The sequence below is a fragment of the Monodon monoceros genome, unplaced genomic scaffold, assembly GCF_005190385.1.
Source record: "Monodon monoceros isolate NGI ecotype Baffin Bay Population unplaced genomic scaffold, NGI_Narwhal_1 Super_Scaffold_12, whole genome shotgun sequence".
NCBI classification, from domain to species: Eukaryota; Metazoa; Chordata; class Mammalia; order Artiodactyla; family Monodontidae; genus Monodon; species Monodon monoceros.
In genome coordinates this window covers 170149985-170177420 of record NW_021703768.1, presented here as the reverse complement: position 1 = coordinate 170177420, position 27436 = coordinate 170149985, and the positions used below count along the sequence as shown (strand labels likewise).

General features: G+C 41.5%; 1 protein-coding gene across 3 annotated transcripts in view; it reads right to left on the bottom strand.

Annotated features, from left to right (window-relative positions):
• NLRP3 (NLR family pyrin domain containing 3) overlaps positions 1–26479 on the bottom strand; it is a 51742-nt gene extending 25263 nt beyond the window's left edge. For 2 of the 3 annotated variants that reach the window (XM_029215581.1, XM_029215582.1), the window contains exons 1-6: positions 25841–26409; positions 22437–22541; positions 20147–21920; positions 16111–16278; positions 13289–13459; positions 12068–12238 (exon numbers count right to left, since the gene is read on the bottom strand). In XM_029215581.1, coding sequence (XP_029071414.1) covers positions 12068–12238; positions 13289–13459; positions 16111–16278; positions 20147–21920; positions 22437–22541; positions 25841–26117 — 2666 coding nt within the window. In that variant the 5' untranslated portion in view covers positions 26118–26409. Of the gene's footprint in view, positions 1–12067; positions 12239–13288; positions 13460–16110; positions 16279–20146; positions 21921–22436; positions 22542–25840 lie in introns of all 3 variants that reach the window. The other variant, XM_029215580.1, reaches the window with a different exon arrangement.
• Positions 26480–27436: the final 957 nt, after the last annotated feature.

Here is a 27436-nt window from a genome sequence, read left to right as displayed (position 1 = left end):
CTCTGTGTCCACATTTTTATTCAGTGCAGGTGAACAGAGGCCGAATTTCAGCAACAATACTTAGGTATAAATCTAACAAAATATGTATAAGATCTACATAAGGAAAACTACAAAAGCCTGATAAAAGAAATCAAAGAACTACATATATGGACAGATATTTCATGTTCATGGATAGGAAGACTCAATGTTGTCAAGATGTCAGTTCTGCCCAACGCAATCTATAGATTCAATGCAGTCCCAATAAACTTCCCAGCAAGTTTTTTTGTGTGTGTGGATATTGACAAAATGATTCTAAAGTTTATATGTAGAAGCAAAAGACCCAGAATAGCCAACAAAATAGTGAAGGTAAAGAACAAAGTTGGAGGACTGACACTATTCAGCTGAATGACTTACTGTAAAATAACAGTAATGAAGACAAAAGAATAGACAAATTGATCAATGGAACAGAATAGAGAGCCCAGAAATAGAGGAACATAAATATAGTCAACTGATCTTTGACAAAGGAGCAAGGGCAAAGATAAGCCCTTTCAACAAATGGTGCTGGACAACTAGACATCCACATACAAAAACATGAATCCAGACACTCATACCCTTCACAAAAATAACACAAAAATTAACTCAAAACAGACCTAAAGGTAAAACACAAAACTATAAAACTCCTAGAAGATAACATGCGAGAAAATCTAGAGGACTTTGGGTTTGGCAATGACTTTAGTTTGGCGATGACCAAACTCATGATCCAAGAAATAAATAATTGATAAGTTGGACTTTATCAACATTAAAATTTTCTTCTCTGAGAAAGACACTGTCAAGAGGATAAAGAGACAAGCTACACTGGGAGAAAATATTTGCAAAAGATATATCTGATAAAGGACTGTTATCCAAAATATACAAAGAACACTTAAAACCCAACAGTAAGAAAAGAAAAAATCCAGTCAAAAAATGGGCTAGGGTTTCCCTGGTGGCACAGTGGTTGAGAGTCCGCCTGCCGATGCAGGGGACACAGGTTCGTGCCCCGGTCCGGGAAGATCCTACATGCCGCGGAGTGGCTGGGCCCGTGAGCCATGGCCGCTGAGCCTGTGCTCCGCAACGGGAGAGGCCACAACAGTGAGAGGCCCGCGTACCGAACAAAAACAAACAAACAAACAAAACAAACAAACAAAAAATGGGCTAAATGCCTTAACAGACACCTCATCAAAGAGGATATACAGATGGCAAATAAACTTATGAAAATATGCTCCACATCATATGTCATCAATGAAATGCAAATTAAAACAACAATGAGATACCACCACATACATATCAGAACAGCCAAAGTCTGGTACACTGAAAACACCAAATACTGGCAATGATATGGAACAATAGGAACTCTCATTCATTGGTGGTGGGAATGCAAAATTTTATACCCACTTTGGAAGACAGTTTTTCAGTTTCTTACAAAACTAAATATTTGTTACCATATGATCCAGCAATATCACTCCTTGGTATTTACCCAAAAGAGCTGAAAAGTTATGTCCATGCAAAAGCCTGTACACAGATGTTTATGGAAGCTTTATTCATAATTATCAAAACTTGGAAGCAAACAAGATATCCTTCATTAGGTAAATGGATAAATAAAGTGGTACATCCAGACAATGGAATTGTATGATATTCTGTTTAAGGCAAAATTATGGAGACAGTAAAAAGATCAGTGGTTACCAGGGATTAGAGGTGAGGGTGGGATGAATAGACCAAGCATGGAGGATTTGGGGGTCAGTAAACCTACTCTCTGTGTTACTACAATAGTAGATACATATCATTATACAATTGTCCAAACCCACAGAGCATACCAAATGAAGAGTGAACCTAATGTAAACTATGAACTTTGGGTGATTATGATATGTCAGTGTAGGTTCATCAGCTGTAACAAATGTACCACTCTGGGGGTGATGGTGATAATCGGGGAGATTATGCATATGTGAGGTAGGGGGCATATGAGAAATCTCTGTATCTTCCTCTCAATTTTGCTGTATCTAATTCCCCTCTAAAAAATGTCTATTTAAAAAGAGAAAAGCACAAGAGCAACATCTAGGTTTAAGATTTGTTGGGGGAGCCACCTGTATACAGGTTGTTTTCAAAGCTGAGGGGCATATGAGAGTTCCCAGAGAGTGGAGAAACATTTAGTGAAAAAGAAAACCAATCGTGAAATCCCCAGACCACAGGAAGAGAAGTCAATGCAGAAGCCAGAGAAGCAGAAGCCATAAAATTAGCAGGAAAAACTGAGCAGTGCCCTAAAAACAAGAAAGAAGGGTTTCAAGGAGGAGATGATGAACAGAATTAAAGGCAACAGATTTCAACTAGGATTAGGACTGAGGAGAATCTACAAGAGTCAGAAACAGGATCACTGAGGGTCAACTGAGAGTTTATGCTCTGGGCCTCTTCACTTCTTTTTGCTTTGTGTGGAGTGTTTTCCCCTGGCTTCCTCATGGCTCTCACTCTCAGTTTATTTAGTACCCAATCCCATGTCATCTGCATGAGAGGCATTTACTGAACACTTGGGCAAGGAAGGAGTCCTCATTGTCACTCCAGTTTTTATTATACAGCTTACATATATTGTACATTGTTTTGATTGTCTATTGTCTAGTGTTTATCACCCACTGTAAGAATGTTTGTGAAACCCGGGTCTTGGTTTGTTTTACTCACTGCTACTATCAACACCCACAACTGAGCCCCCAGAGTACCTGGAAAATAAAGGGGCTAAATCATATCTGTTGAACAAACCAAGAGTAGCAGAAGCCAAATTGCTGAGATAGAGTAATGATATAAGGGAAGGAAATGAAGGCATTGAATATAGACTTTTTTTGGTAAAGAGCTTGGCAATATATGAGGATGGGTCACTGGGACAGGCCCAAGGAGGTAACAGAGCTTTGTGAACATCTATGGGTTTTAATTATGGATTAACAGATTATTCCTCAGTAAAGACCCTTCCTGATGTATTTGGTGCTGATCTGGTTGGTATTTCTGTCAGTAACATTAATGAAGACATTTATTGTTTGCTTGTTATACGTCTAGGTAATACTGACCGGATCATGATTCAAAAATGCCTAGACAGCTCTCTCACTTGCCTGCTTGCACCTCCTACAAGCATCCTACATTAATAAATCTAGTTCTTGCCTATCACTATGCCTCTCACTGAAGTTCTTCTGCACTGAGACACAAAGAACCTGAGCCTCAATAAGTCCAGACACCAGCACAGAGATTTCTTCAAGATGGCAGAGTAGAAGGAGGTGCACTCACTCCCTCTTGTGAGTGCACCAGAATCACAACTAACTGCTGAACAATCACGGATAGGAAGACACTGGAACTCACCAAAAAAGATACCCCACATCCAAAGACAAAGGAGAAGCCACAATGAGATGGTAGGAGAGGCACAATCACAATAAAATCAAATCCCATAACCCCGGGGTGGGTGACTCACAAGCTGGAGAACACTTACACCACAGAAGTCCACCCACTGGAGTGAAGGTTCTGATCCCCACGTAAGGCTTCCCAACCTGGGGGTCCAGAAATGGGAGGAGGAATTCCCAAGGAATCAGACTTTGAAGGCTAGTGGGATTTGATTGCAGGACTTTGATAGGACTGGGGGAAACAGAGACTCTACTCTTGGAGGGCACATACAAAGTAGTGTGCACATCAGGACCCAAGAGGAAGGAGCAGTGACCCCATAGGAGACTCAACCAGACCTACCTGCTAGTGTTGTAGGGCCTCCTGCAGAGGCAGGGTGGGGTGGCTGTGGCTCACCACGAGGACAAGGACACTGGCAGCATAAGTTCTGGGAAGTATTCCTTGTTGTGAGCCCTCCAGGAGTCCACCATTAGCCCCACCAAAGAGCCTGTAGCCTCCAGTGCTGTGTTGCCTCAGGCCAAACAACAAACAGGGAGGGAACACAGCCCCCCCCATCAGCAGACAAATGGATTAAAGTTTTACTGAGCTCTGTCCACCAGAGCAACACCCAGCTCTACCCACCACCAGTTGCTCCCATCAAGAGCTTGCACAAGCCTCTTAGATAACCTCATCCACCACAGGGCAGACAGCAGAAGCAAGAAGAACTACAGTCCTGCAGCCTGTGGAATGAAAACCACATTCACATAAAGACAGACAAAATGAAAAGGCAGAGGATTATGTAGCAGATGAAGGAACAGGATAAAACCCCAGAAAAACAACTAAAAGAAGTGGAGATAAGCAAGTTTCCAGAAAAAGAATTCAGAATAATGATAGTGAAGATGATCCAGGACTTCAGAAAAAGAATGGAGGCAAAGATCGAGAAGATGCAAGAAATGTGTAACAAAGACCTAGAAGAATTAAAGAACAAACAAACAGAGATGAACAATACAATAACTGAAATGAAAAACACACTAGAAGGAATCAATAGCAGAACAACTGAAGCAGAAGGATGGATAAGTGACCTGGAAGACAGAATGGTGGAATTCACTGCCACGGAACAGAATAAAGAAAACAGAATCAAAAGAAATTAAAACAGCCTAAGAGACCTCTGGGACAACATTAAATGCAACAAGATTCACATTACAGGGGTCCCAGAAGGAGAAGAGAGAGAGAGAGGACCTGAGAAAATATTTGAAAAGATTATAGTCAAAAACCTCCCTAACATGGGAAAGGAAAGAGCCATCCAAGTCCAGAAAGTGTAGAGAGTCCCAGGCAGGATAAACCCAAGGAGAAACATGCTGAGACACATAGTAATCAAATTGACAAAAATTAAAGACAAAGAAAAATTATTAAAAGCAGTAAGTGAAAAATGACAACATACAAGGGAACTCCCATAAGGTTAAGAGCTGATTTCTTAGCAGAAACTCTACAAGCCAGAAGGGAGCGGCATGATATATTTAAAGTGATGAAAGGGAAGAATCTACAACAAAAATTACACTACTGGCAAGGAACTCATTCAGATTCGACAGAGAAATCAAAAGCTTTACAAACAAGAAAAAGCTAAGAGGATTCAGCATCACCAAACTAGCCCTACAACAAATGCTAAAGGAACTTCTCCAAGTGGGAAACACAAGAGAAGAAAAGGACCTACAAAAACTAACCCAAAACAATTAGAATATGGTAATAGGAACATACATATAGATAATTACCTTAAATGTGAATGGATTAAATGCTCCAACCAAAAGACACAGGCTCACTGAATGGATACAAAAACAAGACCCATATATATGCTGTCTACAAGAGACTCACCTCAGACCTAGGGACACATACAGACTGAAAGTAAGTGGATGGAAAAAGATATTCCATGCCAATGGAAATCAAAAGAAAGCTGGAGTAGCAATACTCATTTCAGATAAAATAGACTTTAAAATAAAGAATGTTACAAGAGACAAGAAATGACATTACATAATGATCAAGGGATCAATCCAAGAAGAAGATATAACAATTATAAATATATATGCACCCAACATAGGAGTACCTTAATACATAAGGCAAATGTAAAAAACACTTATAAAAGAGGAAATCGACAGTAACACAAAAATAGTGAGGGACTCTAACAGCTCACTTACACCAATGGAAAGATCATCCAGACAGAAAATTAGTGAGGAAACGTAAGCGTTAATGACACAATAGACCAGATAGATTTAATTGATATTTATAGGACATTCCATCTGAAAACAGCAGATTACAGTTTCTTCTCAAGTGCACATGGAACATTTTCCAGGATAGATCACATTGTGGGTCACAAATCAAGCCTCAGTAAATTTAAGAAAATTGAAATCATATCAAGCATCTTTTCTGACCACAACACTATGAGATTAGAAATAAATTACAGGGAAAAAAACATAAAAAACACAAAAACATGGAGGCTAAACAATACACTACTAAATAACCAAGAGACCATTGAAGAAATCAAAGAGGAAATCGAAAAATACCTAGAGAAAAATGACAACAAAAACACGACGATCCAAAACCTATGGGTTGCAGCAAAAGCAGTTCTAAGACGGAAGTTTATAGCTATACAATCCTAACTCAAGAAACAAGAAAAGTCTCAAATAAACAATGTAACCTTACACCTAAAGGAACTAGAGAAAGAAACCCAAAACCCAAAGTTAGCAGAAGGAAAGAAATCATAAAGATCAGAGCAGAAATAAGTGAAATAGAAACAAAGAAAACAATAGCAGCGATCAATAAAACTAAAAGCTGGTTCTTTGAGAGGATAAACAAAATTGATAAACCGTTAGCCAGACTCATCAAGAAAAAGAGGGAGAGGACTCAAATCAATAAAATTAGAAATGAAAAAGGAGAAGTTACAACAAACACTGCAGAAATACAAAGCATCCTAAGAGACTACTACAAACAACTCTACACCAAAAAAAATGGACAACCTGGAAGAAATGTACAAATTCTTAGAAAGTTATAACCTTCCGAGACTGAACCAGGAAGAAATAGAAAATATGAACAGACCAATCACAAGTAATGAAATTGAAACTGTGATTGAAAATCTTCCAACAAGCAAAATTCCAGGACCAGATGGCTTCATGGGTGAATTCTTTCAAACATTTAGAGAAGAGCTAACACCCATCCTTCTCAAACTCTTCCAAATAACTGCAGAGGGAAGAACACTCCTGAACTCATTCTATGAGACCACCATCACCCTGATACCAAAACCAGACAAAGATACTGCAAAAAGAAGAAAATTACAGACCAACATCACTGATATATATAGATGCAAAAATCCCCAACAAATACTAGCAAACAGAATCCAACAACAAATTAAAAGGATCATACACCATGGTCAAGTGAGATTTATCCCAGGGATGCAAGGATTCTTCAATATGTGCAAATCAATCGATGTGATACACCATATTAACAAATTGAAGAATAAAAACCATATGATCATCTCAATAGATGCAGAAAAAGCTTTTCACAAGATTCAACACTCATTTATGAAAAAAACTCTCTAGAAAGTGGGCATAGAGGGAACCTAACTCAACATAATAGAGGCCCTATATGACAAATCCACAGCAAACATCATTCTCAATGGTGAAAAACTGAAAGCACTTCCTCTAAGATCAGGAACAAGACAAGGATGTCCACTCTCACCACTACTATTCAACATAGTTTTGGAAGTCCTAGCCATGGCAATCAGAGAAGAAAAAGAAATAAAAGGAATACAAATTGGAAAAGAAGAAGTAAAATTGTCACTGTTTGCAGATGATATGATACTGTACATAGATAATCCTAAAGATGCCACCAGAAAACTACTAGAGCTAATCCATGAATTTGGTAAAGTTGCAGGATACAAAATTAATGCACAGAAATCTCTTACATTCCTATACACTAACGATGAAAGATCAGAAAGAGAAATTAAGGAAACAATCCCATTCACCATTGCAATAAAAAAATAAAATACCTAGGAATAAACCTACTTAAGGAGGTAAAACACCTGTACTCAGAAAACTATAAGGCATTGATGAAAGAAATCAAAGATGACACAAACAGATCAAGAGATATATCATGTTCTTGGATTGGAAGAATCGATACTGTGAAAATGACTATACTACCCAAAGCAGTCTACAGATTCAATTCAATCCCTATCAAATTACCAATGGCATTTTTTACAGAACTAGAACAAAAAATCTTAAAATTTGTATGGAGACACAAAAGACCCCGTATAGCCATGGCCATCTTGAGGAGAAAAAATGGAGCTTGAAGAATCAGACTCCATGACTTCAGACTATACTACAAAGCTACAGTAATCAAGACAATATGGTACTGGCACAAAAACAGAAATAAAGATGAGTGGAACAGGATAGAAAGCTCAGAGATAAACCCACGCACCTATGGTCAACTAAGCTATGACAAAGGAGGCAGGGATATACAATGGAGAAAAGATAGTCTCTTCAATAAGTGGTGCTGGGAAAACTGGACAGCTACATGTAAAAGAATGAAATTAGAACACTCCCTAACACCATACACAAAAACAGACTCAAGATGGATGAAAGACCTAAATGTAAGACCAGACACTATAAAACTCTTAGAGGAAAACATAGGAAGAACAAACACGCTTTGACATAAATCACAGCAGCACATTTTTTGACCCACCTCCCAGAGTATTGGAAATTAAAACAAAAATAAACAAACGGGACCTAATGAAACTTAAAAGCTTTTGCACAGCAAAGGAAACTATAAAAAAGATGAAAAGACAATCCTCAGAATGGGAGAAAATGTTTGCAAATGAATCAATGGACAAAGGATTAATCTCCAAAATACATAAACAGCTCGTGCAACTCAATATTAAAAAAACAAACAACCCAATCCAAAAATGGGCAGAAGACCTAAATAGACATTTCTCCAAAGAAGACATACAGATGGCCAAGAGGCACATGAAAAGTTGCTCAACATCACTAATTATTAGAGAAATGCAAATCAAAACTACAATGAGGTATAAGCTCACACTGGTTAGAATGGGCATCATCAGAAAATCTACAAACAACAAATGCTGGAGAGGGTGTGGAAAAAAGGGAACCCTCTTGCCCTGTTGGTGGGAATATAAATTGGTACAGCCACTATGGAGAACAGTATGGAGGTTTCTTAAAAAACTGAAAATAGAATTATCTTATGACCCACTACTGGGCATATACCCAGAGAAAACTATAATTCAAAAAGACACATGCACCCTAATGTTCATTGCAGCACTATTTACAATAGCCAGGTCATGGAAGCAACCTAAATGCCCATCGACAGATGTATGGATAAAGAAGATGTGGTACGTATATACAATGGAATATTACTCAGCCATAAAAAAGGAATGAAATTGGGTCATTTGTAAAGACGTGGATGGACCTAGAGAATGTCATACAGAGTGAAGTCATTCAGAAAGAGAAAAACAAATATCATATATTAACGCATATATGTGGAATCTAGAAAAATGATACAGATGAACCGGTTTGCAAGGCAGAAATAGAGACACAGATGTAGAGAACAAACGTATGGACACCAAGGGGGGAAAGCAAGGAGGTGGAGGATGTGGTGGGATGAAGTGGGAGATTGGGATTGACATGTATACACTAATATATATAAAATAGATTACTAATAAGAACCTGCTGTATATTTTTTAAAAAATTAAATTAAAATAATGCCTAGAAAATGAGTCAAAAGAAAGATATGAAGAAATTTAACAGACCTAAATGTGAGGTGCCACACAGGTTGGAGAGGGCAGGATATATTGTAGAAGCCTTCTAGAGAGCCTACTAGCAACTCATCATGAGGCAGTGTTGTGCTGGAGTTAAGGGGTGGGTGGTGGGTTACACTGGACTGTATCTGCATTGGGTTTTCCTGCCTTTAAGCTCTTTGAGCCTCACGTTCTCCTCTTTCAATTGGAGACACTGATATCTACTCAGTGTAGTTTTTATGAGGCCAACTGAGATAACCCAATGTAAAGAACATGGAAGAGCAGTGATACACGGTAAAGTGCACATTATCAGTGGGTATTTTTGTGGTAGGCACATATATAAAATGGAATATTACTCAGCCATAAAAAGAAACAAAATTGAGTTATTTGTTGTGACGTGGATGGACTAGAGTCTGTCATGCAGAGTGAAGTAAGTCAGAAAGAGAAAAACAAATACTTTATGCTAACACATATATATGGAATCTAAAAAAAAAAAAAATTGTTCTGAAGAACCTAGGGGCAGGACAGGAATAAAGATGCAGACATAGAGAATGGACTTGAGGATGTGGGGAGGGGGAAGGGTAAGCTGGGATGAAGTGAAAGAGTGGCATGGAAATATATACACTACCAAATGTAAAATAGATAGCTAGTGGGAAGCAGCCACATAGCACAGGGAGATCAGCTTGGTGCTTTGTGACCGCCTAGAGGGGTGGGATAGGGAGGGTGGGAGGGAGATGCAAGAGGGAGGAGATAGATATGGGGATATATGTATATGTATAGCTGATTCACTTTGTTATAAAGCAGAAACTAACACACCATCGTAAAGCAATTATACTCCAATAAAGATGTTAAAAAATTTTTAAAAAGAAATACATTTGGTCTTTGTCCCCCATTCCCAGCTCAGAGGTCCTAAAACCCTGGGGATTTCCTGAGTAATAGGACTGTCTCTTGTTATTCAAAGGAGCCCCTTTTGATCACACCTGAGTTTATGCTAATGAGGTAACTTAAGGTTGGGCCCCTAGATAGGTTCAGATGGGCTGATCATCAGAAAGCCCAAGTGATTAGAAAGTTGGAACTTTCAGCCCCATCCACCAACTTCCAGGAAGGAGAGGGGAGGAAGGCTGGAGATTAATCTCTATAAAATCTCTTGAACAATGAGATTTGGAGACCTTCTGGGTTGGTGAATATATCCACATGCCAGGAGGGTAAAGCACCCCAACTCCACGGGGATAGAAGCCCCCGGGCTCCAGACCCTTCTGTGCTTCACCCTATGTGTCTCTTCATCTGATTATTTGTACCCTTTATAAAAAATGTAAATGTAAGTAAAGTATTTTCCTGATTTCTGAGAGTCATTCTAGCAAATTTTGCCACCTGAGTAGGGGGTTGTGTGAATCCTCAATTTGTAGCCAAGTCAGAAAGAAGTGTGAGTAATCTGGGGACCCACTACTTGCAATTGATGTCTGACATTGGCAGGGGTTGGTGGAGGCAGTCTTTTTGGACTGAGACCTTAGCTAAAGGGTCTGCAATAACTCTGGGTACTTAGCGTCAAAATCGAATTGACTCGTAAGACACCCAGTTGGTGTCTGCAGAGAATTGGTTATTGGTGTTAGAAACACCCCCAAAATGTGTATTATTATTGACTGCAGACATCCAGTAGAACTCATGATCTAGTGTGATTGCCAGAAATATAAGGAAATCCCAGGCTTCACCAGTGACAGTATAGTGCCCTGCCACAGGAGGTGAAAGTTCCACCACACATCCTTAGGAGTATCAGGTTCAGGTCTGGGCATTGTGCTTCGAATAGAGACATTAACAGACCAACTCTCACTTAGGACAACATAACTAAATAGGTGAAGGTGCTAAGCCATGTCCTAGTTAAGGGTTTAGAGACAGCCAGGCAAAAGATGAGAAGACCTAGAGTGTGACTGTTGTCTCTGAGGAATTCAGATCAGCATCTCTTAGCAGAACCTGGGGAGCAGAACAAGGACCAATGCACAAAAAACAAAGAAGGGGCTGCATAGAAATAAGAACTGCAGGCAGTGTAGCAATGACTAGCATGCCTAGAAATTTTTACCCGTAAAATGGGTGACTACCCACGTGAATGTCTTAGAAGCAAATGCTTCGCTGCTTCACTGGGCTGCACAATTCCTAAGCTTTCTTTCAACTCTGAGAATCTCCACTTCTATATGTAATAGAGAAGAACAAATCTGACTCCATATTAGATCTGGTTCTTTTACTTTAACCTTTGTGCCCTGTTGCCTGTGCTTAGTCATGCTTTGCCCCTTTGTATAAGAATGTTGCCTGTAGCCTGAAATATACAGAATAGCCTATTCTCAAGGCTCTGACTTTTAAGAGTCATCCACGTGGAGATAAAAAGTTACAGAATACAGGGTAACATTTGTCTTGCTGGAGGTTTATGGGAACAGTGTGACCTGACCTACATGGACAGTGCAAGAACAAAGGATTATAACACCAAGAAGTCTGCAACAACCACCCACGCACGCCCTTCCCTCAACTTGCCTTTAAAAATGTTTGCTGAAACCCTTAAAGGAGTGCAGGGTTTTGGGGTACATGAGCCACCCATCTCGTTGCATGGCCCTGCAATAAACCTTTCTCTACTCCAAACTGCAATGTTCCAGTTTGTTTTGCCTCACTGTGTGCTGGGCACACGAACTTGCATTCAGTAGCATAGACATAACTAACTTACTAGCAGTTGGTAGTATCTAGTGCTTCAAACTACTTCAGATATTGTCTCTTCCATTCTTTACCCTCAACTCCATCTGATTAATCTTTTTTAGAGTAACCCCCACTCACATTTTCCAAACAATGGAAAATGTATCACATTTTCCAAACAATGTATCCCTAAAGATAAGTTGCTTTATTGCTGAGACACTCATGAAGACTTACCCCAGTTTCTGCAGGTTACATTGTGGATTCTTTGCTTTTTCACATAAAATTCCAACTCCTGAGTCTCCCAGAGCATTTTCTCCCAAGTAGAGTCTGGTCAGGGAATGGTTGGTGCTCAGAACAGATGCGAGATCATCACAACACACCGATGTGAGACAGCAACTGACCAACCTTCAGAGATGGCAGAATGTCACAACACCTCTCTCATCCCACTCCCCACTCTGCTGTGACTCAAGAAAGCACTTGTCCTGCCTTTGCCTACAGTCCAGTCCACACATAGAAAGAGTACATCCAAGCCCTTTATTAACTTTTTGCTTCTTTTTCTGGTTGGTATAATAGCATGTAAACACCTTCCAAGCCCATGCAATGTTACAACATCTTCCCAGATCTCTACATGTATTTTTATTGTGGCAAAATATGCATAACATAAAATTTACCATTGTAAACATTTATAAGTGTTCATTTATAAGTGCTACAATTCAGTAGCACTTAAGTAACATTCACATAATTGTGCAACACTACCGCTGTTTATCTCCAGAACCCTTTTCATCTTCCCAAACTGAAACTTTGTACCCATTAAACAATAACTCCCAATTCCCCTCCCCCGAGCCCCTGGAAACCACCATTCTACATCTTGTCTCTATGAATTTGACAATTCTAGGTACTTCATATAAGTGAAATCATACAATATTTGCCCTTTTTCTTCTGGTTTATTTTACTGAATATGTAGTCTTGTTTTGCTTTGCTTTTTTATAATAGCCACCCTAATGGGTGTGAATCAGCCCTACCATTTTCAAGTGCTTTCTTGTCTTCTTCAAAATTCAAGTCTCCCAGAAGCATTTAATGAAGAGCCGCATAGAATGTCAAGTGTCTGCATTGCTTTAGCATCGTTTTTCCTATTCTGTGTGGACCAAGGCCCTGTCATCAAGTCCAAAAACTCTTCTATAGCAATGCAGTACATTGGTTTTATTTTCTCAGCTAGGTTGTAAATACCTTAAAGGCAAGCATGACATTTTGGATTTTTTTAAGTTCCCCTCCAGGGCTGAGTATATGGCTTTTACTACAACAAACACTAACTGAATTAATTATTGACAAACACCCAGAGATAAACAGAGGGAATCCTCTGAGCAGCAAAGGCCATTCTCACACTAAAATTCCAAACCATCGTGACTCATTGAAGCCACAGCTCATACTTCTTGAGGGAAATTAGTTCAGACTCACCAGAGCTTCTTCAGATTGCAAAATAGATGCCTCAGTCCCACACACAAAAGTCTGATTCCAAAGTCTCCCAGGGCATTGTGGCTCAGGTCCAGTTCCACCAGCTTCTGATTGTTGCTCAAGACCGAGGAGATGCTGAAGCAACACTGATGGGAAAGGCAACACTGCCCCAACCTTCATGCCAAGCAGAGAAACAGAAAACGTCAGAACTTGGGCTGCTTTCCCGTCACTGCTTTCTGGACTAGATTGGTTTTTAGCACCAGGAAGGGGCACTGTGTTCTCATGTTCCAAAGAGTAAGTTATAACTAAATTTTTATGAAAGAAAGTATCATCTTATCAGAACTCCTGACTACAGCTCAAGGCATATTGGGAAGTTAGCTGTTGGGCTCACTGGCTCACAGTCTGAGACCACAGCTGCCAGTGAACACCCTCCATAAATAATGGGCATACATATGAGTATATAAATGGCAAGTTCCTGCTTTGTAAATGAAAACAATGGTGAACCTATGGGTTCCACCTCTTTACCACATGTTCCTAACAGCTGAAATTCCTTCAGATGGATACTGTTCTCTCTAGGGTTGTACCCATCTACCTTTTCTCTTTGCCAACCTTGTCCCTGCTATACTGTTTGATGATTTAATCCCAGCCCTTCAGCTAAACTGAAGGAGCAAGCAGCCCTGATTCTTGATTTGCTTTACACACACAAACACACACTCCGTCACCACCATCACCACCAGCAACAACAATTAGTCCCTATCAGAGGAGCGAGAACAATATTCCAGCTCATCTTCAGGCGAATAGTTCAAATGTCCTGGGGCTTGTTGGATCATCTTTTCTGCCTCCATTTCCACACCAACTAGAAGCGAATGGATAATAGATCTTATCTGCAAAACATCTCATTCTCACCCATGTCTCCCCATTTGTGTCTCACTTTCTGGAATCACACAGGGGCACCCACAGGGGCGATGGGGAGAGTGGCATGGGATGATGGTGGAGAGGAAGGTTAAATGTCAAAACCAGCCAGAGCCTTGAAGACAAGAAGAACAATTTATAATTTGTCAAAAGAGCAAAGATAAAGCGCTTAAGCCATGATCAAAGTATAATTTTCTAAATAACACTCTGTGTTTTGTACAGAGAAGGATTGGTGAGTGGCAAAAGTAGATGCAGGGAGACCAAACAGCCAACATTCATTCAATATGTATTTTTGGGCATGAACACACGTGGTAAGAACAATGTCTCCAGACATTATAGAGACAATTGCAGAACAAACGTGAATCCTGTCACGAGAAGTTTATGGTCTTAGAGTCTATTGCACTATCCAGGCAAATCATGGTGGTTGTTGGACCTGGGCTGGTGGAGTTGAGATAGGCTGGGACCTGGGACTCTTTACTGCAGCACTTGCACCTGGACAAATGTCTGCTCAAGCAACAGAACACAAAGAAACTATACGGGACTAAACATAACTGCGTTCATGTGTGCAGTTGGGGCAAATTATGAACAATAAGATACAAAAAAGTCAAAACCCAACTGCTGTTTCTGAGGTGCCAGGAGCAAAAGCAGGGTACTGCGCATGATCCCTGAACACAGCACCACCAAGGGGGTGGCAGACCACCTAAGCCACACCTCTGGCCCCTACCCTCACCCTATTTAAGGGACCAGCTCACCTCCCCTCAGGGTGTGAGCGAGGGCCCCTGTTACTTGTTTTTGCTCCCTTGTGCTGTAGCACGAGCCCCAATAAAGCCTTGCCTGAATTCATATCTGGCCTCTAGTGACTTTCTGTTGATTAAGGAGTCTAAGGACTCTAGTCAGTAACAGAGTAAGGATGAGGAAAAGTGGACAACGGTTTGTGTAATAGGTAAAATAAGACTGGTGATGGAGTGGTTATGATGAACAAGAGAGGAAGGAATGAAAATCTCCTGGAGTGGTGGGCTTTAACACTGGCTGTGTAGCTCATCAAAAATGCAGATGTGTGATGGAAGACGGCTGGAGGGGTGGCCAATACAACTGTGTGCTCAACTCAGGGCATGCGAGTCTGATTCACAGTGTGGGCTCACAGCAAGCATTTTATTAATAAATCTACAAGAGATTCCCTGTGACAATTCAACCTATGCAAACTATTTTGATGGGTTCCAGCCCAGGTAGCCATTGCTGTATTTGATGAAACTCTTCAAATCTCATCGGTAAGCATGGCTGATGAAGAAATGGAAGATACTGAAAGTCACGTCCTTTCACAACACCAACAAATGACTTAATTTCAGTTCCCCTTTATTCTTCCCCATCTTAAACTTCCCAAACAACTGTCCTCCAATCAATTTTGCCTTCCCATTTGCTATGGGCTGAATTGTGTCCCCCCCAAATATTTCATGTTGAAGTCTCAACACTTAGGACCTCAGAATGTGACTATATTTGGAGACAGGGTTTAAAAAGTAATTAAGTTAAAATAGGTCATTAGGGTAGGCCCTAATCCAACATGACGTGTTCTTGTAAGAAGAAGAAATCAGACACACACAGAGACCATGTGAAGACACAAGGAGAGGACAGCTAAATACAAGCCAAGGAGAGAATATGCAGAAGAAGCCAACCCTTCTGACAACTTCATCTTGGACTTCTAGCCCCCAGGACTGTGAGAAAATTAATTTCTGTTGTTTAAGGCTCCCAGTCTGTTGTACTTTGTTATGACAACCTTAGAAAACTAATCACTAATCTGGTCCTTCTTCTCCCTTTCTCTCTCTCTCTCCCTCTCTCTCTCTCTCTCTCTCTCTCTCTCTCTCTCACACACACACACACACACACACACACACACACAGACACACACGTGTTCTTACCACAATCTGCGAATGTTACATCCAGGTTGCTGGAGTGTTTCACATAATACCTTCATCCCTGGGTCTCCCAGGGTATTGCCACTGAGGTTCAATTCAGTGAGGTTCCAGTTATCGCTCAGGACTGAGAAGATGCCCCTGCAAATGCTGGAAGTGAGATAGTTCACCAATCTAGAAATTGGAAGGAAGGAAGGTCAGAAAACAAAGTCAATCTCTAAGAATAGCAAACTGAAGCAAGGGGCCAGGAGTGGCTGACACCAGTTCAAAGGCCTCCTGGGAATTAAGAAATGAGTCACAGAACAAAAGATTGTGCACTGAGGAATGAAAAAGGTCAGAGGAGGGCTTCCCTAGTGGCGCAGTGGTTGAGAGTCTGCCTGCCGATGCAGGGGACGCGGGTTCGTGCCCCGGTCTGGGAAGATCCCACATGTCGCGGAGCGGCTGGGCCCGTGAGCCATGGCCGCTGAGCCTGCGCGTCCAGAGCCTGTGCTCCGCGGTGGGAGAGGCCACAACAGTGAGAGGCCACAACAGTGAGAGGCCCGCGTACTGCAAAAAAAAAAAAAAGAAAGAGGCCAAAGGAGACTTGGTAAGACTGTTCTACACACCTATGATTCAAAGAGCCTATGATGAATGTATAAAGAAGATGGGATGTATACACACACACACACACACACACACACACACACACACCACACAATGGAATACTACTCAGCCATAAAAAATAATGAAATTTTCTCATTTGCAACAACATGGATGGACTTGAGGGTATTACGCTAAGTGAAATAAGTGAAAGACAAATGCTATATGATATCACTTATATGTGGAATCTAAAAAATAATACAAATAAACTTATTTACAAAACAGAAAGAGACTCACAGACATAGAAAACAAAGTTATGGTTACCAAAGTGGGGGGGGAGGAATAAATTAGGAGGTTGGGATTAACATATACACACTACTATATATAAAATAGATAACCAACAAGGACCTACTGTAGAGCACAGGGAATTATATTCAATATTTTGTAATAACCTATAAGGGAAAAGAACCTGAAAAAGAATATATATATATATATACATATATATGTATCTGAATCACTGTGCTGTACACCTGAAACTAACATGACACTATAAATTAACTATACTTCAATTAAAGAAATAAAAATTTAAAACTAAATTAAATTTAAAAATAATGAAATTTTGTTGTAACAACATGGATGAACTTAGAGGGTATTATGCTAAGTGAAATAAGTGAAAGAGAAATACTATATGATATCACTTATATGTGGAATCTAAAAAATAAAACAAACGAGTGAGCACAATGGAAAAGAAACAAACTCACGGATACAAAGAACAAACTAGTGGTTACCAGTGGGGAGAAGGAATGGGGAGGAACAAGATAGGGGTAGGGATTAAGAGGTACAAACTACTATGTGTAAAATAAATACACTATAAGAATACATTGTACAACACAAGGAATATAGCCAATATTTTATAATAACTATAAATGGAATGTAACCTTTAAAAATTGTGAATCACTATGCTATACACCTGAAACTTATATAATATTGTACATCAACTATACCTCAATAAAAAGATAATAATAAAATTAAAAGTAAAAAACAATTAAGAAAGAGCCTGTGACTTTGGCTGACTGTGAATACCCTCTGGCCCTTCCCTCAGGCATCCTTCCTCCCTCAACAGTCGGCTGTCCTGCCCATGGCCCTGGACACTCTGCTAAGTGACCCAGAGACCAGTTCTCACCAGTTCTGCACAATAGCATCAGCAGTGCTCTCGAAAATCCCTAGGCCAGGCCATAGGAATAAAGTCAGAATCTCTGAGGTGGGACCAAGCATATTGATATTTTTAAGACTTCCAGGTGCTTCATGACATTTTTTTTTTCTTAGATTCCATATATATGTGTTAGCATACGGTATTTGTCTTTCTCTTTCTGACTTACTTCACTCTGTATGACAGACTCTAGGTCCATCCACCTCACTGCAAATAACTCAATTTCGTTTCTTTTTATGGCTGAGTAATATTCCATTGTATAACTGTGCCACATCTTCTTTATTCATTCATCTGTTGATGGACACTTAGGTTGCTTCCATGTCCTGACTATTGTAAATAGTGCTGCAGTGAACATTGTGGTACATGTCTCTTTTTGAATTATGGTTTCCTCAGGGCATGTGCCCAGTAGTGGGATTGCTGGGTCGTATGGTAGTTCTATTTTTAGTTTTTTAAGCAACCTCCATACTGTTCTCCATAGTGGCTAAAGCAGAAACAAACACACCATTGTACAGCAATTATACTCCAATAAAAATGTTAAAAAAAAAAAAAAAAGACTTCCAGGTGATTTCAAAGTTCAGCTCTTGTTAAAATGCAGATTCTGACTCCATGGATCTAGGATCAGGCCTGCAGTCCTGCACTTCTAACAGGCACCAGGTGGATGCCCACGCTGCCGGCCCTTCGAAGGCTCTAGAACACGCAAAGCAAGCTCCTGCCCTGAGAAGAAGGCAGCTGTCATCTCGCAAGATGGGCATCAGGCTTGTCATCAGGAGTTTTAGTCTGAGTCTCCGCCAGCCTTCCTCACAGCTGTGTGATCTCTGTCAGATGTCTTGTTTACTCAGCTTCAATTTTAGAGCCCTAGAGAGCAGATCTTCTCCTCTTAGTCCCCCTCTCTCTTTCTCTCCCTCTCCCAACTTCTCTCTAGCTATTCTGAACTATTTGCCATTGTCAAAATGTACCCTCCTTTCCCACCTCCCACCCTTTGAACCCACTGTTCCCTCAATCTGGGCTGCCCTTTGCACATCCACGGCTCTCTCATGCCCCATCGTTCAGGGTCCGGCTGTTCAAGGGCTCCACCCATGTGCTCTAGGGGCACTCCACCAGTGTTCTTGCCAAAGCCCATCCTCTCTACCATCTGCCCTTGTTTCCTGCCTGTCCCCACAACCCAACTGTAAGTCACTGTGAGCAGGACCTTGGTCTTAGCCACCACTGAAGCCCCAGCAGGTGGTCCTTGATGACCCGACAGTAAATAGAAAAGTCATCCTGGTAGTGGTGCTGAGGCAAAGAGAGGGAGCCGAAAATGTATTGCTGCCAGTGAAAGGGTCAGCTCTCTTTCTCCTTAATTTTGTCCTATGTCAAGTGTCTTCTATAGCAGTTAAACCCAAGCATTCACAGAGCAGCCACATCCTCACAGCCACTGTAGCTGTGGCAGTTTCTGTGCAAGGATTTAGAAGTCAAGTAACTCAATCCCTTCACTGTACACACACAGCAACTGGTGTCCAACCCCCTAGCAAGGGAGTGAACAGACCCTGAAGGGGGTGCTGTTGATAAATGCCTGGCTGCAAACGCAAGGTGGGAGCCTTGGAGCACTCTCTCCTTTCCAGCCCTATTTCCCTCGATTTCCCCTCATTGATTGTTCCAGTGAAGCCATGTCCCTCCCCATTTTCTCCAACATAAGTCCTCTTCCTCAGACCATATTCATGCTTTCTTCCTACAAGAACCCATTGCACAAATCCCTTTACCTTCTCTTCCACTCACGCACATCCTATCAATCCTTCATGGCAGGCTCAAACTTCACTCCTCCAAGAAACCTCCCCCAAGCATCCAACACTGAGGGCCCTCTGTCCTCTGCGCTCCCGGGCAGAGTCAAAGGGGTTGTTTTGCCCCTTAGGTACTGATAGGGTATTATGCACTAAAGCCCCAAGTACATTACAAGCAATTTGAGTTTACGAACATTTTTATTCCATTCTTTCCCCCACAGAATGCCTTGTGCTAAATTGGCATCCACCAAACATTTGCTTTTTGTTTCATTGGCTTTTTTCTCATGGCGTTTGTCCACCTACCCTTTCTCTACTAGTCAATGTCTGCCAATGAAGGGGTCTGGTAGAAATGAGCGGTGGTGGCATTATTATGTACCTGTGGCAACTGCATTTGCAAGACAGTTAAGAAGGAAGGAGAGAGAGCAAGAGCCAAGAGATAGGTGGCTAGAAAATAGGAGACATATACTACCACCTGCCTGAAGCAGAATCTCCTTACCGCTGAGAATATGCAACATGAGGATCAGAGAGGACACAAGGGTTCACATCAGAGTGTTGAACTTCCTCCTCTTTCTCCTCCTCCTCTTCCTCTTCCTCCTCCTTGGATGAGTTATGGAGCAATCTCAGCGAAAGTGATTCCATGTGGTGGCAGTTCTCAATACAAAAAGAAGAAACCACATGGTCCATTCTGGTGGAGAGCTTGATCTCAATTTTGGGGAAATAGCCCATGGCCCTTTGCACAAAGTCCTCCTCCTGCATCTCATACAAACAGTAGAACAATTCCAGCTGGCTGGGCTCAATCTGTAGCATCTTGGCCTTGGCTTTTGCTTCAATCCATTTTAGCAACTCCAGCCTGATTTTCTGAGAGATCTTGCAACTCAGTTTTTTCTCCAGGTAGGAGGTTCTCTCCTGGTTTATAAGGCCAAAGAGAAAACGGACAACAAAAATCAGATACCCTTTTTCAAACTTGCCGTAGTTTTCGAGAAGGACCCTCACATCTCGATTGGGAAGCTTCAAATTACTCCGCTGCATGTTCCTCGTCTCCCCCTGATTCTCCTCTTCCAGCAGATAGTACATGGCAGCAAAGAACTCCTGGAAGGTCATGTGGATGAAGCTGTAGAATTTCTCACAGTCCACTTCCTTTTGGAATAGGTTCATCCTCAAGAAAGCAGACACATCTGCCTTCTGCAGGCCATGATTCCTGAGATCACACTCCTCAAACAGGATTTTCTGGTTCCAGATTCCATCTGCAGCCAATGAACAGAGACCCCAGAGGGTGGCAGAGTTGTGGTGCTCCTGGCTCCCTCCTTGGGACTGCAACAAACTGGAGAGGAAGAAGATATACACTGCAGTGGTGGTCTTGGATGTCCGAGCAAGACTCTTGCCGCTGTCCATCTGCTGTTTCAGCCCCGTGCACACAATCCAGCAGACCAGGGGAATAAAGCACATGGTGAAGAGGATCTCATTCTCCTGAATCAGCCTGAAGGCTTCCCTGGCTAGCTGCTCATCTGAGAAATACTTAAAGAAATATTCCTTCTTTCTGACCTCTGAGAAACCCAGGATCTCCACATGACGAGCCCGGCCCAGCAAGTGCTGAAGTTTCTCCAGGGCCACAGGTCTTGTGGTGATGAGCAGAGAGGCCTCGGGAAGCAGTCTTTTTCTGATGAGACTGCTCAGGAGAATGTCTCCCCGCTCCACCTTCTGCCAGTTCGTGCAGAGTGCTTCTGTGTGCTCATCAAAGGCACCTTGAAGCTCATCAAAACCGTCCATAAGGAAGAGGATCCTGGAAGGTTTGCTCACAATCTTGCCTATGGGTGGGTTTGGGCCAGGGCAGCAGCTGGCGATCAGGTCCCCCAGGCTTCTCTGCATCCCAAGGCTCACCTCCCGACAGTGAATGTAGAACAAATAGTCAAATTTGTCCTTGTAAAGTTCCTCTGACGCCCAGTCCAACATGATCTTCCTGGCCAGTATTGTTTTCCCAATGCCCGCTGCTCCCTGGAATACCACCGTGTGCACAGGCTCAGAGTGTTGGTCCTCAGGATCAAAAAGCAATTCCAAGTTCATGGAACTCACGGCGCCATCCTGCATCTTGGCTGAGGTCCTACCAATGGCCAGGAGCTCATGTTCTCTCTCCTGCTGGCTCCGGTGTTCCTTGATGAGACGCAGCCTGGTGAAGCGTTTGTTGAGGTTCACGCTCTCACCCAGACGGGCATTCCTGTCTTTGATACACTGGAATCTGCTTCTCACATATTTTCTGTACTTCTTACAGTAATCTGTGGCAGAGACAGAAAGTTAGATTTTGGAAGAAGCCTGAGCACATCCACCAGAGATGAGCTATCAACAGGGGCCGGTGATCTATAAGGAATGGTAACTGGAATTGAGGAATGGGAGTTGCAGTTTCTCTCCACTTCCTGGGTATGAACAGCCCCAGAAAATCTAGGGTGTCAAAATCTTCCTAGACATGGTTAAACAAAAGAACAGCAAAGCGCCATATGAACTGGCCCTGGCCAGAAGATCCTTTTAATTCAATCTTACTCCTTTAGGTAGTCTGCAGCTCATGCCTGATAAAACCTGAAACACTCAATTGCCTCCCCTTGGTTCTGGGACTCCAAGGAGCCAGGCAAACATGAATCTATTCCTTAAGCTGAAGTGGATTTCCTGAGACCGGCCTTTTCACCCCCAAGGGGCAGGAACATGTTAGGATCACCAAGTTATCCACCTTCCTAGCTTCAAGTACCTACAGAACCAGGTCTCCAAACCCAACTAGAAGTGCCACCCCCATTGCTTACCTTTCTTTTTTTTACAAATAGAGATTCTGGAAAGGTACCCCAGTAAACCCATCCACTCCTCTTCAAGGCTTTCCTCCTGGCTTATCACAGAAACATTTGCATTGTCTGAGAGTAAAAGGAAGAAAAATTCAAAGTGTCAAAACCCAGGACTCCTGATTAAGGTGATGTCATTGAGATCCAATATCTAACACATGGCACAGGTCAAAGGCACCTGCCCTGAACATCTCCCAAACCAGAATACAGCTCAGTTGAATGTCCAGTTGGGGGCATCCCTGTACTCCTAATTTCAAAGCAATGGATACCACCCAGAATTATGTCCACACTTTATCCAGTCTTGGAATCTGTCTCCCAAGCCTGGAAATCAAACAGTAAACATGTGAGGCATCAAGGTTTCTCATCCTCATTTGTCTTTGGCAGACTCCCTCCCTGGTGCTCTGGTTTTGAGCCCATCCCACACACGTTCCAATATCCCCAAGATGGCTAAAGGCCAGCAATATCATCCTTCCTTGACCCCAAACACCTGAAATTCATCTTACCCGTATCCTGAGTCTTCAAGAGTAAGAATAACCAATCTGGCTTATGTCTATTTCTCTAGTTCAGTATTCAGAATCCTGGCTGACTTTAGATTCACCTAGAAAGCTTTAAAAACACTGATTCCAGGACTCCACCCCCGGTGATCCTTTGTCAATTCTCTGAGGTGGAGCCCAGGCACCATTATATTTTAAAAGCTCCAACATGCATCCACAGTTGAGAATCACAGATCTAAACAATCGCTGAATAACACATCCCAAAGAAGCATCTCATAGGAGAAATTAGACACAGTAGAATAAGAGCTAGGCACCAAGGGAAACACACGGGACAGAAAACTTTAGGTGGGCAGGAACCGAAGAGCTACATAAAGGATTCCTGATAGGTGTCTACTTATTCTGAATGGCAATGCTGTTCATCCAACACACACAAAACCACAAAACAAAATCGAAACATTAACTCCAACCAAGACTAAAATTTAATTCTTACCTAAAACCTAACCCTAGCCAGCACCCCCCCCATAAAAACAAAAAACCTCTAACCCTAGTTATAATTCTTCCACCCCAAAACCCAGATGTAGAAGCCAAATGGCACAGTGGTTAAGGGCCAGGCTTCCACCAAAGACACACTCGGCATTGAATCCCAGTCTTCGCTCTGATTAGAACAGAGTCGTGGGCAACCAAAACCTTTTCCAGGCTCACTTCACATGGTTGTGCAACCAATCTCCAGAATTATTTTTCATCTTGTAAAAATGAAACTCTATACCCATTAAACAACAATTCTCCATTCCCTATTCCCTGCAGCCCCTGGCAACCACCAGGGGCTGTGGCTGGCTTATTTCACTCAGTATAATAAAACTGAAAGTTCATTTGAAAAAGCCCAGGCTTCCTGGGGTTCTTGTGAAGAATGAATAAAATCCACAAAAACTGCTTCTGCCACTATGATTATTATACTTTAAAAAGGTTACTGAGTATTTAAGTACTGACACATTTATAACTGTGTTATTATACGCAATTTGTTTGTAACATCCCACTGATGTATGCCCTTGCTCTCATGCCTCCATATTATTTTTATCTCCCTCATTAGACCCATATTGCTTCCCCAGTTCACCGTGCTTCTGACCTGATGACTCATTTTTTTTTGCCAGTATAAATAACATTTTAATTGACTTTAGACACGCCAATATGGACAGTACCGGGTTGGAAGAAAAAACACCCTGAGCCATGGGAAGCAGAGATTCAAGTTTGTTGACTATGCAGGCAGACACATGAGGAGCTAGATGGAGACCTGGAGGAAGTTTCAGGCACAGGAGAGATTTGGATAAAGTGTAACTAATCAGAGAAGATTCCTAGCGGTATATGAGCCCTGACTTAGGTTTTTAAAGGAGTTAGAAAAAAGTAAACTGCTTTCCTCCATCTTCTCATAGCACTATCATGAGAAGAAAAAAGAAGATGAAGCCAAGATAATAAAACAAGTGATTAAAAAACAAACATACTGGGCTTCCCTGGTGGCACAGTGGTTAAGAATCCGCCTGCCAATGCCGGGGTCACGGGTTCGAGCCCTGGTCCAGGAAGATCCCACATGCCGCAGAGCAACTAAGCCCATGCACCACAAGTACTGAGCCTCTGCTCTAGAGCCCACGAGCCACAACTACTGAGCCCAACTGCTACAGCTACTGAAGCCCATGCACCTAGACCCTATGCTCCGCAACAAGAGAAGCCACCGCAGTGAGAAGCCCGCGCACCACAACGAAGACCCAACACAGCCAAAAAATAAATAAATAAAATAAATTTAAACAAACAAACAAAACAAATAAACAAACATACTAACTTTGATTTGTCAAAGGATACCATCAACAAAGTGAAAAGGCAACCCATAGAATGGGAGAAAACATTTGCAAATCATATCTCTGATGAGAGGTTAATATCCAGGATATATAAAGAACTCCTACAAGTCAACAACAAAAAAGACAAACAACCCAATTAAAACATGGGAAAGGGACTTGAACAGGCATTTCTCCAAAGATAAACAAATGACTAACAAGCACATGAGAGGTGCTCATGTCACTCGTCAATAGGGAAATGCAAATCGAAACCACAATGAGATACCCTCTCACACCCATTAGGACTGCTACTATCAAAAAAATATAAATATATATATATAATAAGTGTTGGTAAGGATGTGGAGAAACTGGAACAATTGTACACTGCTAGTGGGAGTGTAAAATGATGCGGCCATTATGGAAAATATTCCTCAAAAAATTAAACTAGAATTACCAGTAATTGTAATGTAATGTAAATGTAATGTAATGTAATGTAATCCAGTAATTCCACTTCTGGGCATATACCCAAAAGAATTGAAATCAAGGTCTCAAAGAGATTTGTACAGCCATGTTCATAGCAACATTATTCATAATAATCAAAAGCTAGAAGCAACCAGAAAGTCCACTGACGGATGAATGGATGAACAAACTGTGGTATATACATACCACAAAACATTATTCCACCTTAAAAAGGAACGAAATCCTGCCATATGTGACAACACGGGTGAAGCTTGAGGATGTTTATGCTGAGTGAAATAAGCCAGACACAAAAGGACAAATACTGTATGATTCCACTTATAAAAGGTACTGGAATAGCCAAATTCATAGAGACAGAAAGAAGTTGCCAGGGCCTGAGGGGAGTGTAGAATGAGGGATCGTTGTTTAATGGATACAGAGTTTTGCAAGATGAAAAGATTTCTGGAGATTGATTGCACAAAAGTGTGAATGTGCTTAACACCAATGAATCATACACTTTAAAATGGTTGACAGTAAGTTTTATATTATGTGTATTTTATTACAACTTAAAAAAATACACTGTATTCCTTCCACTCACCCCATTCCGGCTCATCCCTCTTAACTTTCTCGTAAAGGTCTCTTCTGTTGATTGCAGCAAAAATCCACTTGGCCATGGCCCATGCTTTCTCCTCTCCATTGAAATCAATCATCAGAGTGGCTAGATCCACGTGATCTGCTTTCTCTGTCTGACCCCGAGGAAGTGACGTGCAGCCCTTCTGACTAGGATAGTCTTCTAAGTGCATCTTGAATTTCTTAAAGTCTACGTCTTCCAGATCCTCCAGGTAACGAGCCAGCTTGCAGCGGACGCTTGCCATGCTCGTCTGCAGCCCTGGTCAGAGTCCTTGGGCATACGTCCACACTGGGAAATCGGGTGGTGAAAACACCATATGGATAAGAAGTCTTTTAAGAAGTCTACCCTCAGAGAGAACTAAACTATCAAAAACTCAGAAGATTGAAAGGAAAAAAAAAAATCACCAGACTCTAACAAGTTGCCATCTTTAGTTTTGAAAAGTGAGTCAAATACTTACCAGAGAGTTTTCCTATTGACTTGACCCAGGAGTGTGTCCTGAGCCATGGAAAAAAGGTGCCCCTGTGGAGAGAAAAAATTAAACCCACAAACACAGTCACATTAACATTGCAATGTGTATCTTAAACCACCTCCTGATGCCACCTTGATGTATCACCAAGAGAACTTTGGTCCCACTGATCACTGGCTATGTGTGACCTTGGACAAATTCTTCACTATTCTTCAACTTCAGTTTCCTCTTCTATAAAATGACAGAGTGGAAAATATGTTTTTTACATTCCTTCCAACTGAAAGACTGGTTTCTTGTTTCTGTTTTGAAGCAAGGAAAGATGAGTAAGGGACAAAAGAAGAAGGATGCCAGGAGTGAGTAACTATGGCGATAACAGGGAGCATATGTCTAGAGAGAGAAAAGGACAGAGAACATAAAACACGTAGAGGAGAGGATGGTCTGCAACAGCCCTTTTATCAGTCCACTGATTGATAAAAACTGAAATGAGATGGAACTTGGGGTGATAAGGGAGAATAATAAACACATATATTTCTTTAATGTCTCTTTGCAAAACCCACAATTATAATAATTATTAGAACTCACATTTATTGAGAGCTTCTCATGGGCTAGGTGTTGCACTGATGCACAAAGCCCAAAGATTATATTCCTAGTCGCATGGTACGGAAGTAGAGACTGAGTCTTAGGCTAAGTGACTTGCCCAGGGTTTCACAGCCAGGAGGGACAAAGCCAGGATTTGGACCAGGGTCATTGATTTCTGAGTCATGTCCCTAACGTTGCATTTTTCTCAGCTTAAAAAGTGTGAGACCGTTTCTTCCACCACTTAAGTAGGTATCTCAGTCAGATAGGAGGAAAAGTTATCGAAGATGATAAAAATGAATGGTTAAAAGGCAAAGACATTTTCCCAGGTTTTATCACACAGAGCCTTTCATTATAGTGTTCAACAACTCAGTTTCCTAACTAGAGTTTGAGTTCCACAAAGACTAGAAATAAGCTGCTATATCTTTTGATCATACACATCTCCTAGATTTTAGATGGATGAACACATTGGCTTTGTTTGGAATTGATCCCTTCATATTACTGAATTTGGAAAAGCACAA